Genomic DNA, 14,250 nt, shown 5'->3' on the forward strand with positions numbered 1-14,250 from the left:
TTCATAAATAGCTAAAATTTCGCCATCTTCCACTTAATCCACATAGTTCGAAGCGTAATCCCCCCAAATCGCTGCACCGATGAGCACATAAGCCCATAAGAGCCCCGTCATAAGAGCGACTTTAAGTTCAATTACAAACGAGTGCAGCCCATAAAATGCAAATTAAATTTTGAAGCATTAAGAAAACAACTTTACAGTGTCCGCCCGCCTCTAGACAATGTACGGCGGCCAGTGCAGTGGGAGAAGCAAGCGTGTCAGCGAAGCATTAAAAGACGCCGCCGAATCTTGGACCAACAAATGTGGTCGCCGCACTTCCTCAAAAGGGGCAGAAGGTGCAGCCAAAAAGAGTGTGTGTGCGTGTGTGTGTGGAGCATTCAAATAGCCGAAAGTACGATCGTACGATCCATGGCGATCATCAGTTAAATTTAAAAACCGCAACCGACTTTCCGCAACTTGGATGTTTCTGCATCGCTGGACCCCAATCGCGTTATAAATGGAAGATCGCCGAATGGGAGGCAGCTCAATGCAGTTCCAGCAGCGTTAGGGAGATGTACGTCAAAGGATTACGATTCCAGCTCTGCCAGATGGTGATAGGTAAGCCAATAGGGATGGAGAGAAGAGTATCCAGTGGATAATTGTCCTCCCTCTACAGTGATGCTCTTCGCCGAAGCCTTGGGTCGCCTGCACAAGAGGAATGGCTACCACTATCGACCCCAGCAGCCGCCGCCGTTGCCGCAGCAGCACCATCAAAATGGATACTATGAATCCCTGCATCCGGCAGTGGAACCTCCAGAGCCAGAGCACAGTAGTCCCCAGCACATCAGTTCACAGCATAGTACTACCCAGCACAGTAGTCCCAAGAGCTACTACAGCCAGTCGTCGGGGAGCAGCAGCAGCAGTAGCAACAAGGGGAATCATGGCTACAGCATTGGCAGCGGACTGCGTTCCATAGCCCAGGGATCAGCGGATCAGGCGCACAGCGCCGTGTCCAACCAGCATGCGGCGGCCAAGCAGGCGGCATACATTGCACAGAACACCCTCGCGCAAGCGGCATCCCAGGCATCGGCCACGGCCCAGGCTGCGCTTGCGGGGAAGGAGGTGGTGCTGCAGGAATTGGAGCAGCAGGCGGCCGAGGCCCAGCGGGCGCTCTCCCGCGAGCTGGAGCAGCTGAAGGCCGCGAAGATCTCCTCAAGACTGGCCCAGCAGACGGCGCAGGCGGCCCATCATCACATCTCCGTCCTGACGGCGGCCGTAAACAATGCCAAATCCGTGGCCGAGCAGGCGGAGCAAACTGCTAGCGAGGTGTCCAACCAACTGGCCTCCCAGTCCACAATGGTGGGCCAAGCCAAGAACCGCCTCGAACAAGTGGAGGAACAGCTGCAGCAGGCGCGTGTGGATTACGCGGCCACCAAAGAGTCGGCCCTGAAAGCAGCCTCTTCGGCGGCTGCAGCTCAGGTGAATGCCTCCAAGGCGGCGCAGCATGCGACCATTGGTCTGCACGAGAGCACGAATCAGTCGGGGCACCCCCTTGAGGGGCACGAGGGGCATGAATTGGCAGAGGAATCGTACGATGAGCACATTGACACCAGCGGCGTGGGCCACACGGCGTCAGGTGACGAGCACACGCGAAATGTGTACGCCCAGTGAATGTTTCAAGTGTAATGTATCCCTTCATTTTATATATTTAATTAAATGTTATAGTCAGACTTACGTGGCTGTCCATGTAATCAATTAACAAACTGCCAGATCCTTGTGCACACTTTATCATTTTTTTGAAACTTGAAAAAGGTTTGTAATAAAGCGCTAGAACGAACACATGGATGTCTATCGATTGCAGTCAAGATGTTCGCTTTAAAGTCGGTAGATGGCGCCCGTTTCAACCGGCTCAGCTGTTCGTGTCCGCGCTTGTCTGTGAATGGCATCACTTGGAATTTTTTCATTAATTTCTTAAATAACGTAAAATTATAACTCAAAATGGCTCAGAAAGTAATCAAATACATTGGCCGCACCACAGACTTTAAGGGGAACACGTTGTGGGAACTAGTGTCGAACCTCCCCAACTGGGGAGTCGGCCGCATGGTCATACGTAACATGTTCCAGCGCTACCCGGAGCCCTGCTACATGAGGATCCTCAAAGTGCAGGCGGTGGACGAGCAGACCGACCAGATCCGTAAGGTGCGCGTGACCGTGGAGAAGACCTGGCGCGGCGTCACGCAGCCGAAGCCCGTAGAGATCTACAGCACCAGCTACAAGGCGGACTACGAGCTGGTGCCGCAGGCGGAGGAGGCAAAGTTCCTTAGCAACCAGAAGAAAGTCGCGCCAGTCGTGCTGCCCACAAAGATCGACCTGCCGCCGCTGCTGCGCGAGTACGTCAAAGAGGAGACGGGCGAGGCCAATCCCTTCATGAAAGTGCACTTCAAGAAGACCCCCAACAAGCTGGCGCGCATGGCCGAGGCGGGGGAGGAGCCCACCCTGAAGGTTAGCATGGATCTGGGCCAGCCAAAGTCCGTCAGCTCCAAGCTCTACGAGGGCCTGCTGTGAGGAGGAACCGTAGCGACCGCCTTTGCACTGTTAAAATATTAAATACATTTACTATACATTTTACCTTAAGCACATCGAAGAATTTTTTTACAAATAATCTGTATTTACATGGATTAGACTCTGGAATGGATGGGCTGGTACTTGGAATTGGATCATTTGGAGGCCTCTAGGGCACGCAGCTTGCGCGTCAGATTGTCCACCTCGAGGCCCAGCATGTCGAGGTTCTCCTTGAGCGTAATATTCTTCAGCAGCGTGTCCTCTAGCACGGTCTGTAGCTTCTTGTTGATCTCCAGCGATAGCTCCAGGGACATGCCCTTGCTCTCGCCGCCCTTGGAGCCCCCGTAGATGGCCGCCATTATGCCGTTGCCGTACTTCATAAGCTCGCTCTTGTTCTGGTCGCTCTTCGAGCTGGTTAGGGCGCCCGCCGTCTGGTCCCTGAGCATGTAGTGCTGGACGACTTTGGACTTTTTCTGAACCTCGGATACTAGGGCGGCTGTGTGGTTCTCCAGGAACTCGATCCGTTCCGTTTGCCTAGCCGTGGCCTGCTGCAGCCGGAGAATACGCTCAACGAGAACCTTCTTGGACGGTACCGACTGCAGGTCCACCTGTTGCATCACAGGCGGCGGCACAGCGGTCGCACTGCTGGCCACAGTTTCGGACTCTGAGGATTCGCTGGCCCGCCGGCTGCCGCTATGCACGCTCCCATGGCTGCTGGTGCGACTGTGGGTGCGTTGCTGCTGCTGCTCCTGGGGATAGCCCCCGTTCAGGGCCTGTTGGCAGTTGCTGCAGTAGCTAATGCCACCCTTGGGTTCGGCAATGCCCTTTTTGTACTTTTGCAGCTCCCTCTGGAGCTCTTTGACGACGGTGGCATGCTTGTGCTGGGTGGCCTCGAAGTCGCCCTGGACATTGTCCAGCTTCTGCTTCGTCAACTCGTATAGCTTGGTCTTCTCGGAGAGATGTTTGGCCAGCAGCAGCCGCTCCTCGTTCTTTTCCGCAGCCTCGGAGCTCAGCTGCTGCTCCAGTTCCCCATATCTGCAGTCGTAGCCAAGTTTCTCCTGCTTCATCAGCTTGTTCTCCGCTTCGAGACCCTGAGCCTGCCGATAGAAGAGAGAGAAGCACAATTAGTGGATCCTCGTTTTGGAAAGCTTTAGGCTGCTTTGGTCGCGGACGAATACAAGGCCTCGATGGCGCAGTTGGCAGCGCGTAAGTCTCATAATCTTAAGGTCGTGAGTTCGAGCCTCACTCGGGGCAGGTACATTTTTTGCAGCCTTCAGTCAATTTTCTCTATTTCTATGGCTTACCTTTGATTCCGCCAGACAAATGTCGTTTTGCAGGCAGACGATCAGCTCGCTCATCTCCTTGTTGATCGTGAGCAGTTCCTGTTTCTTGATTTTCAATTGTTTCAGATCTGCTTCGTTTTCTTGAGCCTCTGCTTCCAGCTGCTGCACTCTCGCCTGCTGTTCGGACAGCTTTTCTTCATTTCTATAAAGAGATTCGTGAGTCTAGTGGAAATACTCCATCGACTACAGTCGATTCCTTACATGGTGTTTTGGGTGCGCAGCAGTTGTAGTTCCTCGAGTTGTCCCCGTAGCTTGGCCGAATTGAGCAGCTCATCGCTGTAGGCCGCCTCGACTCCATGGTGCTGCTCTCGTAGTCGATTAAACTCTTCCGTGAGTTGAGTGTGCTAAAAAAGAGAAAAATAGCTATACGAAATCTATGACATACTTTGCATAGACTTTGTACCTCCAAGGCGAGCCCTTGTAGCTGCTGCTGCAGCTCTTTGTTGGCTTCACTTTGCTTTTGCTGCTCTTTGGTGACTTTTTCGAGGGCCTCAGTCTTGCTTGTGATCTCGTGCTTCAAGAGTATTGTATTTGCTTCAAATTCCATCCTTAGCTTCTCTGAAAATGGTATAATCAAGCGTTGAAGATATTTTTTTTTAGAATTATTCGAGATTCAACCAACCATTGGCCTTCTCCTCCAGCTTATTCGGTGCATTTCGCTCCTCTTCCAGCTTGCGCTCCAGGGCCTGCAATCGGGAAAGGGATTGGAGTCAAATAGAGTCACTCTCGGGTAGATCGATACTTACCGCCTTGGCCTCCGTTTCGATGGACAGCTTGTTCATGTGATACTTTAGCTTGGACTCTAGGTGGCTCATCTCCGTTTTGTACTTTTCGCATTCGCGCTGATATTTCCTAACTTCGTTGCACTAAAAGGAGAAACGGATTAGAGGAGCCTCTTCATGGCAATAGCTAATACTTCTACCTTTTCATCTATTATGTACGTCATTCTGGACTTTTCCTCGTGGATGGCCATGAAGCGGGTAGAAACATTCTTCACCTCTTTCTTGGTATCCGCCAGCTGCTTATCCACCGCCTCCTTCTCCTTTTTGGCATCGATGAGTAGTTTCTCCTTCATGGCAAACTTAATGACTGTGGTCTCCTTCTCCTTGTTGGCCATATCCATTTCCTTACGAAAGGCCTGCTTCTCCTTGTCCAAGATGGCATTCTCGCGCTGCAGGAGCGTCATCATGTTGTCCTTCTGGGCATTGGAAGTTCGCAGCTGCTCCATCTGCTGCTCATAGCTGCGACGCTGCTCCTCCAACTGGGCCAGACAGTGCACATGGGATAGGATCTCGTTCTGTGGCAGCTTTTTGAGATTCTGTTCCTGGTCTTGGACTTGCAGGTCTCTGAAGCGCATGCTGACACCCGATTGGTCTTCATCCTGCACAGGCACAGGCATTTGTTGCAGCACTGCTGCCTTTAAATGCTCAACGAGAAGTTCGTCTCCCGCAACTGGTTTCTCGTCATCCGCTTTCGCCTTTGTTGGCTTTCTATCAGCAGTCTGCTCTATTTTATCGCATTCCAGATGCTGCTGCTCCACGTCTCCACTGTCATTTGTTGTTTCTCCCTCCGGATGGTTGTTTATCTGAGAAGTATCCATCTCAGACACCTTCTCTTCACTCCTCTCCTCAGCCGGCGGGGGGGCCTGCGCTGTTTCCATATTTATTTGTGATTTAACGCATTTATCTTTTTAATTTAACAAAGATGTTGGCATATTGCAGTCGATATTTTTTTTATCGAAATTTTGTTCGGTATCAATCGATTAATATCGTTTAGATGGACAATCAGCTGCTGCTTTAGACGATACATATCGCTACATCTATACAGTTGTTCATACCAGCTGACCGTGGACAATTGTTATTTCTTTTGTTATTTCAATTCAATTATTTTAATTTAAGAATGGTTTGTTCATTGGGAATTGAAGGCAGTGCCAATAAAATTGGCGTGGGAATCATTCGCGATGGCGAGGTGTTGGCCAATGTGCGCCGAACCTACATCACACCGCCAGGAGAAGGTAATGTATTTCCTGTTGCTGCTGCCGGCTTTCTGGCTCTCTCTCTCTCTCTCTAATCCGTTGGTATTCTTGTGTGCTAAAGGTTTTCTGCCCAATGCAACGGCCAAACATCATCGCGAGGTAATTCTTGCGCTGGTCCAGGAAAGCTTAAAAGAAGCAAAAATAAAGCCATCCGACCTGGATGTCATTTGCTACACCAAAGGCCCGGGCATGGCCCCGCCACTGCTGGTGGGGGCCATTGTGGCTCGCACTCTGTCGCTTCTGTGGGAGAAGCCGTTGCTGGGAGTAAATCACTGCATTGGCCACATCGAGATGGGACGCCACATCACGGGCGCCCAGAACCCCATCATTCTCTATGTGAGCGGCGGCAACACCCAAGTGATTGCCTATTCCAACAAGAAGTATCGCATTTTCGGAGAGACCATTGACATTGCCGTGGGCAATTGCCTGGACCGCTTTGCTCGCATCCTCAAGCTTCCCAACGACCCCAGTCCGGGCTACAATATCGAGCAGATGGCCAAGGAAGGGACAAACTACATCAATCTTCCGTATGTGGTCAAGGGCATGGACGTGAGCTTCTCAGGCATTCTGTCGCACATCGAGGCGCTGGCCGATCCCACAAAGAATCCCAACAAACGCAAGAAAACCCTGGAAGCAGATGCCTCGGTTGCCAAGCCGGCCGATCTTTGCTTCTCGCTGCAGGAGACCATCTTCGCCATGCTGGTGGAGATCACAGAGCGTGCCATGGCGCATTGCGGATCCAATGAGGTGAGTAGTCGGAGCTAGTTGGAGTAATGTCACTTATCTTCTGTATCTGTAGGTTCTCATTGTGGGCGGAGTGGGCTGCAATGAGCGTCTCCAAAAGATGATGGGGATTATGTGCGAAGAGCGTGGAGGGAAACTCTTTGCCATCGACGAACGGTACTGCATTGACAACGGCCTGATGATTGCCCACGCAGGAGCCGAGATGTTCAAGTCGGGCTCTCGAATGCCGTTCGAGGAGTCCTTTGTGACGCAACGATATCGTACGGACGAGGTGCTGGTTACCTGGCGCGATGATTAGTGATTAGATTAGTGACGCTTGTGGTGTGCTTCGCATGTTTATTAAATACTAATTTCGATAGTTTGTATAACTGGAGTATGCTGGAGTCAGTGTTGGAGGAGTGCAGCGCAGCTTAGAGAGCCTGTTCCTTGCCTGTCCATTGGGGCTTCAATTCCATGGGGAAGACGCGTTTGCCCTCAATGACATAGACCGCTCCGTTCTTGTCCTTCTCGAGCACACTCAAGATGCAGCGGGACACGTCGGCGGCGCTCTGCTTGTTGAGCCTGTCGAGGATCCTGTACGTCTCGTCGCTCGTCTCCGGGAAAATGATCTTCTCCGTGAAGTTGGTGAACATGTCCGTCATGGTGGCCCCAGGGCAGACGGTAACAAACTTGATGCCCGATCTAGCGTAGTACTTGTCGTTCTGCAGTGCCGTAAAAATTCTCATAAGCAGGAGAAGGATAAAAATGGATATGTGGATGCGAGCCTACCGCCAAGCAGCGAGTAAAGTTGAGGATGCCCGCCTTGGTGGCCCCGTAGACGGGAATGATGAACATCGGATCCAGTCCGACCACCGAGCTCATGTTGATCACAATGCCTCCCTTGCCGCCATTGTCCTTGCTCATGTAGGGCAGTGCACTCAGCGTCGAGTTGATGATACCGCCCAGATTCACGAGGAGAGTGCGCTGGACATCCTTGTCATTAAAGATGCCCGCCACGTTCACCACAATGTCGATGCTCCCAAAGGTCTTGGCAATCTCCTCGTAGGTGGCCTCCACGCCCTTCTTGTTGGCCACATCCATTTTGACGATCATCACGCTCTGCGTGGGATGGGCCGCCCGCAACTTGACGAACTCCTCCAGATTGTCCTGTATGTCGATGATGGCCACCTTCTGGGGGAATGCATGCGTTAAGGAGTGATTGTAACAGTCCCCGTATCTGATGTACACACCGCTGCTCCTGCGGTTAGGAGCTGCTTGGACACCTGGAGTCCTATGCCGCCGGCCCCGCCAGTCACCACCGCATTCTTGCCACGAAAAGACATCCTTCTGCTGCTGTTAATCCTGTGATGCTGGTGCTAGTCCGGATGATGAGAGCTCTGGAGATGTCTCCGATGCACTGCTGACTTAGAGGCCATCGGATGCCGCTTTTATAGCCCTTCGCTGTGGGTGATATACGATACATCTTGAAATGACTTTGGCCCGTTGCAATCAATAGCCGCCCCACTAGTTCTCCACTAGCTCTGGGTTAGGATTATGCAAACCCAGACAGATCGGCAGATATATACGTACTCGTATCGATTTCTCCTCCATCTGGACCGAGAGTCGCTCTAGCGTGCAGTCCGCCTCACACTGCTTTTCCGATGGTGTTCCGATGTGTCAGCTTTGCATCAATGATAAATCAATGATCTCTTAATTGAAATCGGAATGAGAAGACTCTCTTCTCCTCAAAAATATAGGACAGGTATGATTTTCCCAGCCATCAAAGGGTAGGGGAAAGATTCCCTTTACTTTATGGTAATTATTTGATTTGTATTTATTCAAGCAAAAATCTTATGAAAAAACATAGCATATATTCCTTCCAATGTGTCATATATGTATGTATGCATCTTTGGTATATATTTATACGGTTATACAATTTCTCTCACAAAGTTTCATATTAAAAATGTTCAATTCATATCTTAAGGCTAGAAATAGATATAGAATCTGTGAATTTGTGGATCTGTTGATCTTTAAGATATATGTAAATGTAATTCGGTTTTCGGTTGGACAATCAACTCTTTGAACTTTTTGGGCCGCTTTTAGAGGGTTTGGTTGGGGTTACGTATCGAAGGAGAACTCAACTCAACGAAAATAAGAATTATAATAATTAAAAACTCAAAAAGAAATGTCGAAAATATTTGAATTTATTTTTTAAGCACTTAAATTATCACAACTTATATTATATACAAAAAGGTAAACGATAAATAATTGCAGCTACCATTAGAAATAAGAAATTAGAAATTAGAAATTTAGGGATAAACTAGAGACAGACACAAACGACGGGGTTCAAAGGACTCAAAGGTGGGTGATTGGGTGATTGGGATGTCCCTTTAGTGGGCTCCATCGTATGTGTCCTTGTGCTGATACCCGCTCACATAGCCAGAGCCATCGACCACATTGCGTCTGCCGGCAATGCCCTTGCCCTTGCCGGTGGCATCGAAGCGCTCCTTGTGGGAGCCCGTATACTTGCTGGTGTCCGTCAGCCGGTCCACGGCTGCCGCAGCCTTTCCAGCCTACACGGCCACGGAATAAAGGGAGGGAAATGAGTATGAGAATCGTCTTACTCTGGGGAAAGTATTGATCACTCACCGAAACCTGCGCCACACCCGGAGCCCCACAGCTGGCCAGCTTCTGCTTGATCTCCGACAGCTCCACCTTCCTCGTCTTGGCCAGATCGTCAAGGAATTTGTTGTAGTCCGTCAGAGAGATCTTCAGGGCCTTGAACTTCTTGAAGTGGATACCCGTGTCCGTGGTGGTGATCTTCTTGTCGATCACCTTTGCCTGCTTCATCCACTTGTCGCTCTGCGAGAGCGTGATTAGCTTCCCATCGGACTTGGTGTCCCCGAACTTGGAGAAGGCCTTGAACTGATCCGAGAAGCTCACTTTGGGTGCCGCCTCCTCCTCCAGTGCCAGTTGGGCCAACTCCGCCACCGGTGCCTCTGTAGCGGGAGCGGGAGAGGGACTGCTACCATTTGCTGCTGCCTCAGACATGCTGGCTCTATGGGATAGGATATGCGAATGGTAGATTGGTTAATGGTTAATACATGAGGAGTACGTATTGCCTTGCCTGATGGGTCACATTTCTATTTCTATTTTCCACTTTGTCAACACGCAATGGAACCTTCTTCTACGCAGTGCCTTACCTGTGGGCCACAACACTGACCAACATTGCGGTGGGTCGAGGAGTTCTGTGTTTCTGTGGTTCTGTTACCATACGTTTTCTCTATCTATCTATCCGCTTGATTTCAACACGCAGAGCTTATCTGTCTTCCGATTATATTCCTATCTCGAAGATAAAGCCAAGAGCTTTTTCTCAGCTGTTCCCCCGAGAGAAGCGAGCCTGAACTGAAGCCGAAATCGGGAGAGATCCAAGCATTAACTGACGTCATCTAAATATTTGTATTGCTTGCTTCTAAAGAGGCTAATTATCATCACCATACGAAACGCAAATAACGATCCATGCGAACACACAAATAAAGCCCCGGGGGGATCGACAGGGGTTCGGCACATAGCGGTAGCTTGAACAAACAGCTAAAATCCATTATGACCAAGGTTTTTTGACACACAAGAGACAGGTTTTCAAGCTTGAATGGTCTGTGATCTAATGACAGTTAAAACTAGACACATCTTAGAGTAAGACTCTAAGATGCCCTCTTTTATGGTACAAAAATGGTACCCATACATGTGTAGCAAAACTCCTCCTCGTAGATCACTTAATATGTTAAGCATTGCATATCGCATAAATCTCATTGATAATTTAGTTTTAAAATTGCTTGTAGCATAAATTGTCGTCATGTCTACAGGCGGCTACCCAACACGAATCGATATGGGCGGGAGACGGAGACCCCAATGATATGTGGAGGGAATACACTGGTATGAGAGGGGGTAGGGGGGGAACCAAATCCTCCCATAAACAGTAAATAAAACGTGAGCATTTATTGGCTGGGTCATTAATTATGCGCCACTTAAAGAGGCAGCAGCAGCAGCCACCACGGAGGCCCCAGGAGATCTGGGAGCTGTTTTGGGGCAACCATTTAAGGCAGCGATAAGATGCGGCCTCAACCAGTTTTGGGTCTTCTCCTTGCTTTTTTGTTGGTTTGTTTTGTTTTTGTTTGGGGGAGATATGATTGCATGGCTTGCGCCTGGCCTGGCCTGGCCTGGACAGATGTTAACAAAAGGAATCCCAGAATAGAGCAGAAGAGCAGCAGAGGAGTGGAATGCAGAATGCAGGACTCTGAAGGTCAGGCAACCACCCCACGGCAGCCTTGACCTTGGATTCCGAAGACCCTGATGCAGTCCGTCGAGCATGTCAAATGCTATCTGTATCTGGGTGGAGACCCCGCCCCAAACCGAATAATGAGCTCTCGCAAGTGAAAAGCTAATCGACTCGACTCTATGACGAGTACTACGAGTACTAATGCTTATGTCATCGCCTCATTACGCCGCTCGTTTGATATTTTGATTACGTTTTGGTCTGGAATCAGCCTCTATTCTAAAGTGCGGCTCTGGGGTGGGGCCATTCTCTCATATGACTACATATATTCCCATTTAATCCACTATTCAATCGCAATGGTCAATTGAGATCATTGCATGCATCATAATTCCATCATTAATCATCTTCTTAGGCCTGAAACGTGGCGTGTCATTGAACTTGAACTCCACTGGAGCTGTGGACCTCTGGAGACGAAACAAATTACCGAACACGTCCACTGAGGGAGCGAGAGAAGAGTATAATGGAACCCTTTACTCCGCCCTTCCTTGTAATTGGAAGCCATAAATACTGAGAAACAAGAAAAAGTTGACAAACTACAGCACAAAAGAGCTGGGAATATGCATGGAAAGGTTTAAGTTTAGTGAATCGAAAGATATACGAAGTGGCAATGCTCTTGGGTAGGAGTTGGAATAGACAGATCTGCAAAGATCAAAGATGTCGCAGGTGTCGTCCAAACAGATTGGTTACCTATCAGGATCTTCACATCATACACACCTTGCTTTGATATAAAGGAAAAATCCAATTGACTTCAGAGTAAATTTAGGGAAAAAATCAACAAAATAATTGAAAAAAATGAGCTAGGGAACTATGAAAAGACCTTGTTTCAGGATGGGATCCCTGGATGGGTTTCCGGCTCTTTTCGACTTGTGTACCCCCCTCCCCCCATAGAACGTCACCGCAGGCCGGTCGCTGCGATGGGGGAAGCGTGGATGGTCTAAATCAAAAATAATCCGCTCTGGCCGCCAGACCATAAATAATTTGTTTCTTTTTTCTCTTTCTGTTTTTCGTTCCATTCCCATTGCCTGTGAATATACATAGCTAGTATTTCTGATCTGACGAACAAGTTTCTGACTCTCCTCCAATTGGGAGGGCGGGGTGATTGTTTCCAATTCGTTTCCATTTTAATTAGTTTTGAACCAAAATGGCAAAAGTTAATTGGGAAATATATTCATAAGTATATGGGGATTGGGATGGGGATGGGGATAGATAGGCATACTCGTTTATAGAGAGGAAACAATTGACTTCCGGGGGTGGCAGCAACCTACCTCAAGTGCTGCCCAGTGATGGATGGAAAACCACAAATACTGGAGGGAAAATTTAGGTCATCTTGTTGTACTATTTATAGCTGGAAGGGAACTTTTTGAAATGCTGCACCACATATCGTTTTGTACAACACTCTGTAATATTAGCGCCTCGAACTGAATGCATAAATTAATACTCTTTGGGTGCCTCCCCCCCAAACAGGAAACGACGGGGTTTTGATAAACACGCAACGCAATAGAGAAATCATTGAGTTAGGAGGGGGGCTTATGCTTATGCTTATGCTCTGGTCTCTGGTCTATGGTCTATGGTCTATGGTCGCATACATCACCACATCCCCAGATGACATCACTTTGTGATGTGAGGACCGCGCAAGCGCAGGGCGGAGGATGGGGAAGGGGGGATGACGGATGATGGTGCCACACGCATACATACCGAAGGATACGAGTACGAGTACCAGGGGAACGATGCCACAGAACAATGGGAATCCAGGAAATCGGAACTAAAACGGAGAACAGGAGCAGGAGCTGGAGCAAGAGCAGGGGCAATAAAGCCCATTTGGGTTACAGTCAAATGGATTGCAGGAAGTGGGTCAAAGAATGCTCTTGAAATCCTGCACAGCTTCCACTCACACTCGGATAAACAATCAAAAAAAGGACACTGTAGAGCCATCTTTTTTATTTCTTCGGGGGTTCTTCACACATTTCCTACTTACATTTTGAATCAAAAAATGTAGTGCAAATTTCCGTATAATAGTGACAGAAATCTTGGTATTTCTTGGATGTTTTTCGAGCTATTTTTCAGAGGGCGCGCGCGAATGCTGTCGATGTCGAGACTCAACTGTTTGGACAAATGCGCAGCGCCAGACCAAAGCCCATTCGGCGTATGAGTGATATTTAGACGCCAGAGAGCTTTCGATGAGTGGAAAACACATATATGTATGCCCAACGATGAGCACACGCATCCTCCAAACAACATTAACTAAACTATCAACAAAACAGCAGAGAGAAACATAACGACAGAAGTGATAGAGACGTTTCTGATAGAGACCAAAAGAGAGATTAGATAGATTAGATCTCACATCCCCCCAAATATTTTTGGTATATAAATTTACTATATACCTAGCGATGACTTCATTTCCACAAAGATTATACACAAAAACTAACAGCAAAAGGCAGCAGCCACACGACAAAGCCATTTATCAAAAATAAAAAAAAAATAAAGAAACAGGCAAAACAAACCCAAAGAAACTCGGAGAAAAAAGGTGACGTCTTATCAGACCAACAAGTTTCACTCGGACTTTTGTTTGTTTTGAGTGGATTGAATGGGGGGAAAAAGAGCTTAAAGCTCGCCGAGGAAATATCTGGCGGTGGTGGAGGGCCTGGGGGGAACTTGGGTGCTATACGCTGAGTTTTACTGCCGATTTTTATGGGTCTGTCCGCTCCGCCACAACAAAGCGCGGAATACAATGCGTGAAATTTTGGACAACAGCAAAACACGCACCAACAAGTGCCAGACAAGAGACAAGAAAGAGTAATGGGTTTCCAGGGAGGAGCTCCAGCTCCCTAGCTGGCTAGTGGGTGTGTTTAGGAGGTGGCCTAACTAGTGAGCTCATAGCTCATAGCAGGGGTCTCTGTCGGGGTCACCTCCCAGCGATGTTTGACTATGCAAATGGCTTGCTGTGAGAGCTGTGCCACTGCCTCAAGTGATTAAGAGTTCTTTGAACTTGAAAAATAGGTCTGCTCTGGTCTAATCTGTACTGGACAGTGCGGGTGAAAGGTTGAAAAAGAATGTTCAGAGAGAAAGTAAGAGTCACCAGGAAATCATAAGGAAATTGCTTTAGCACACAATCAAATCAGAGCCCAAATAACATGGAACAAACAAAAAAAAAAAACCTGACAATGATTTATGGCTAGTGTCTGTCAGAATTATTTGGTATTTATTTCGTGGATGAAGTCATGGGCCTGGGTCTGGCCGAAACCAAAACAAAATTCAACAACAACGAAAGGCTAACGATT

The 14,250-nt window shown here is 48.6% G+C and overlaps 6 protein-coding genes and 1 non-coding gene across 8 annotated transcripts; 4 read left to right on the forward strand and 3 right to left on the reverse strand.

Annotated features, from left to right (window-relative positions):
- Positions 1-517: 517 nt before the first annotated feature.
- LOC6900023 (uncharacterized protein CG45076) lies at positions 518-1,700 on the forward strand. The gene is made up of 2 exons (XM_002135352.3): positions 518-594; positions 653-1,700. The coding sequence occupies exons 1-2, from the start codon at positions 549-551 to the stop codon at positions 1,645-1,647; spliced, it is 1,041 nt and encodes a 346-aa protein (XP_002135388.2). The 5' UTR covers positions 518-548; the 3' UTR covers positions 1,648-1,700.
- A 167-nt stretch (positions 1,701-1,867) lies between these two features.
- mRpS34 (mitochondrial ribosomal protein S34) lies at positions 1,868-2,613 on the forward strand. The gene has a single exon (XM_001352528.4). The coding sequence runs from the start codon at positions 1,975-1,977 to the stop codon at positions 2,539-2,541; it is 567 nt and encodes a 188-aa protein (XP_001352564.1). The 5' UTR covers positions 1,868-1,974; the 3' UTR covers positions 2,542-2,613.
- Golgin104 (Golgin 104) lies at positions 2,572-5,656 on the reverse strand. The gene is made up of 7 exons (XM_001352529.4): positions 4,804-5,656; positions 4,628-4,747; positions 4,504-4,567; positions 4,285-4,439; positions 4,083-4,225; positions 3,843-4,023; positions 2,572-3,635 (listed from the first exon to the last, which is right to left on the reverse strand). Exons 1-7 carry the CDS (start codon positions 5,539-5,541, stop codon positions 2,694-2,696), a joined length of 2,343 nt encoding a protein of 780 aa, XP_001352565.3. The 5' UTR covers positions 5,542-5,656; the 3' UTR covers positions 2,572-2,693.
- On the forward strand, positions 3,720-3,792 carry TRNAM-CAU (transfer RNA methionine (anticodon CAU)). Its single transcript has one exon. It is a non-coding gene; the product is annotated as a tRNA-Met (tRNA).
- Positions 5,657-5,698: 42 nt separating the features above from the next.
- Positions 5,699-7,025, forward strand: Tcs3 (Probable tRNA N6-adenosine threonylcarbamoyltransferase Tcs3). Its single transcript, XM_001352530.4, has 3 exons — positions 5,699-5,895; positions 5,978-6,663; positions 6,716-7,025. Exons 1-3 carry the CDS (start codon positions 5,781-5,783, stop codon positions 6,956-6,958), a joined length of 1,044 nt encoding a protein of 347 aa, XP_001352566.2. The 5' UTR covers positions 5,699-5,780; the 3' UTR covers positions 6,959-7,025.
- Pdh (Photoreceptor dehydrogenase) lies at positions 6,977-8,069 on the reverse strand. 2 transcript variants are annotated; one of them, XM_015188203.2, is made up of 3 exons: positions 7,890-8,069; positions 7,429-7,827; positions 6,977-7,361 (listed from the first exon to the last, which is right to left on the reverse strand). In XM_015188203.2, the coding sequence occupies exons 1-3, from the start codon at positions 7,980-7,982 to the stop codon at positions 7,071-7,073; spliced, it is 783 nt and encodes a 260-aa protein (XP_015043689.1). In that variant the 5' UTR covers positions 7,983-8,069; the 3' UTR covers positions 6,977-7,070. The 2 variants fall into 2 exon arrangements, with proteins under 2 accessions (XP_015043689.1, XP_001352567.2); XM_001352531.4 differs by having other exon boundaries at positions 7,429-7,830.
- Positions 8,070-8,825: 756 nt separating this feature from the next.
- On the reverse strand, positions 8,826-13,097 carry ringer (tubulin polymerization-promoting protein ringmaker). Its single transcript, XM_015188204.2, has 3 exons — positions 12,948-13,097; positions 9,289-9,697; positions 8,826-9,212 (listed from the first exon to the last, which is right to left on the reverse strand). Exons 2-3 carry the CDS (start codon positions 9,688-9,690, stop codon positions 9,030-9,032), a joined length of 585 nt encoding a protein of 194 aa, XP_015043690.1. The 5' UTR covers positions 9,691-9,697; positions 12,948-13,097; the 3' UTR covers positions 8,826-9,029.
- Between the last annotated feature and the right edge of the window lie 1,153 nt (positions 13,098-14,250).

This window comes from Drosophila pseudoobscura, chromosome X, assembly GCF_009870125.1.
Source record: "Drosophila pseudoobscura strain MV-25-SWS-2005 chromosome X, UCI_Dpse_MV25, whole genome shotgun sequence".
Taxonomy (NCBI): Eukaryota; Metazoa; Arthropoda; class Insecta; order Diptera; family Drosophilidae; genus Drosophila; species Drosophila pseudoobscura.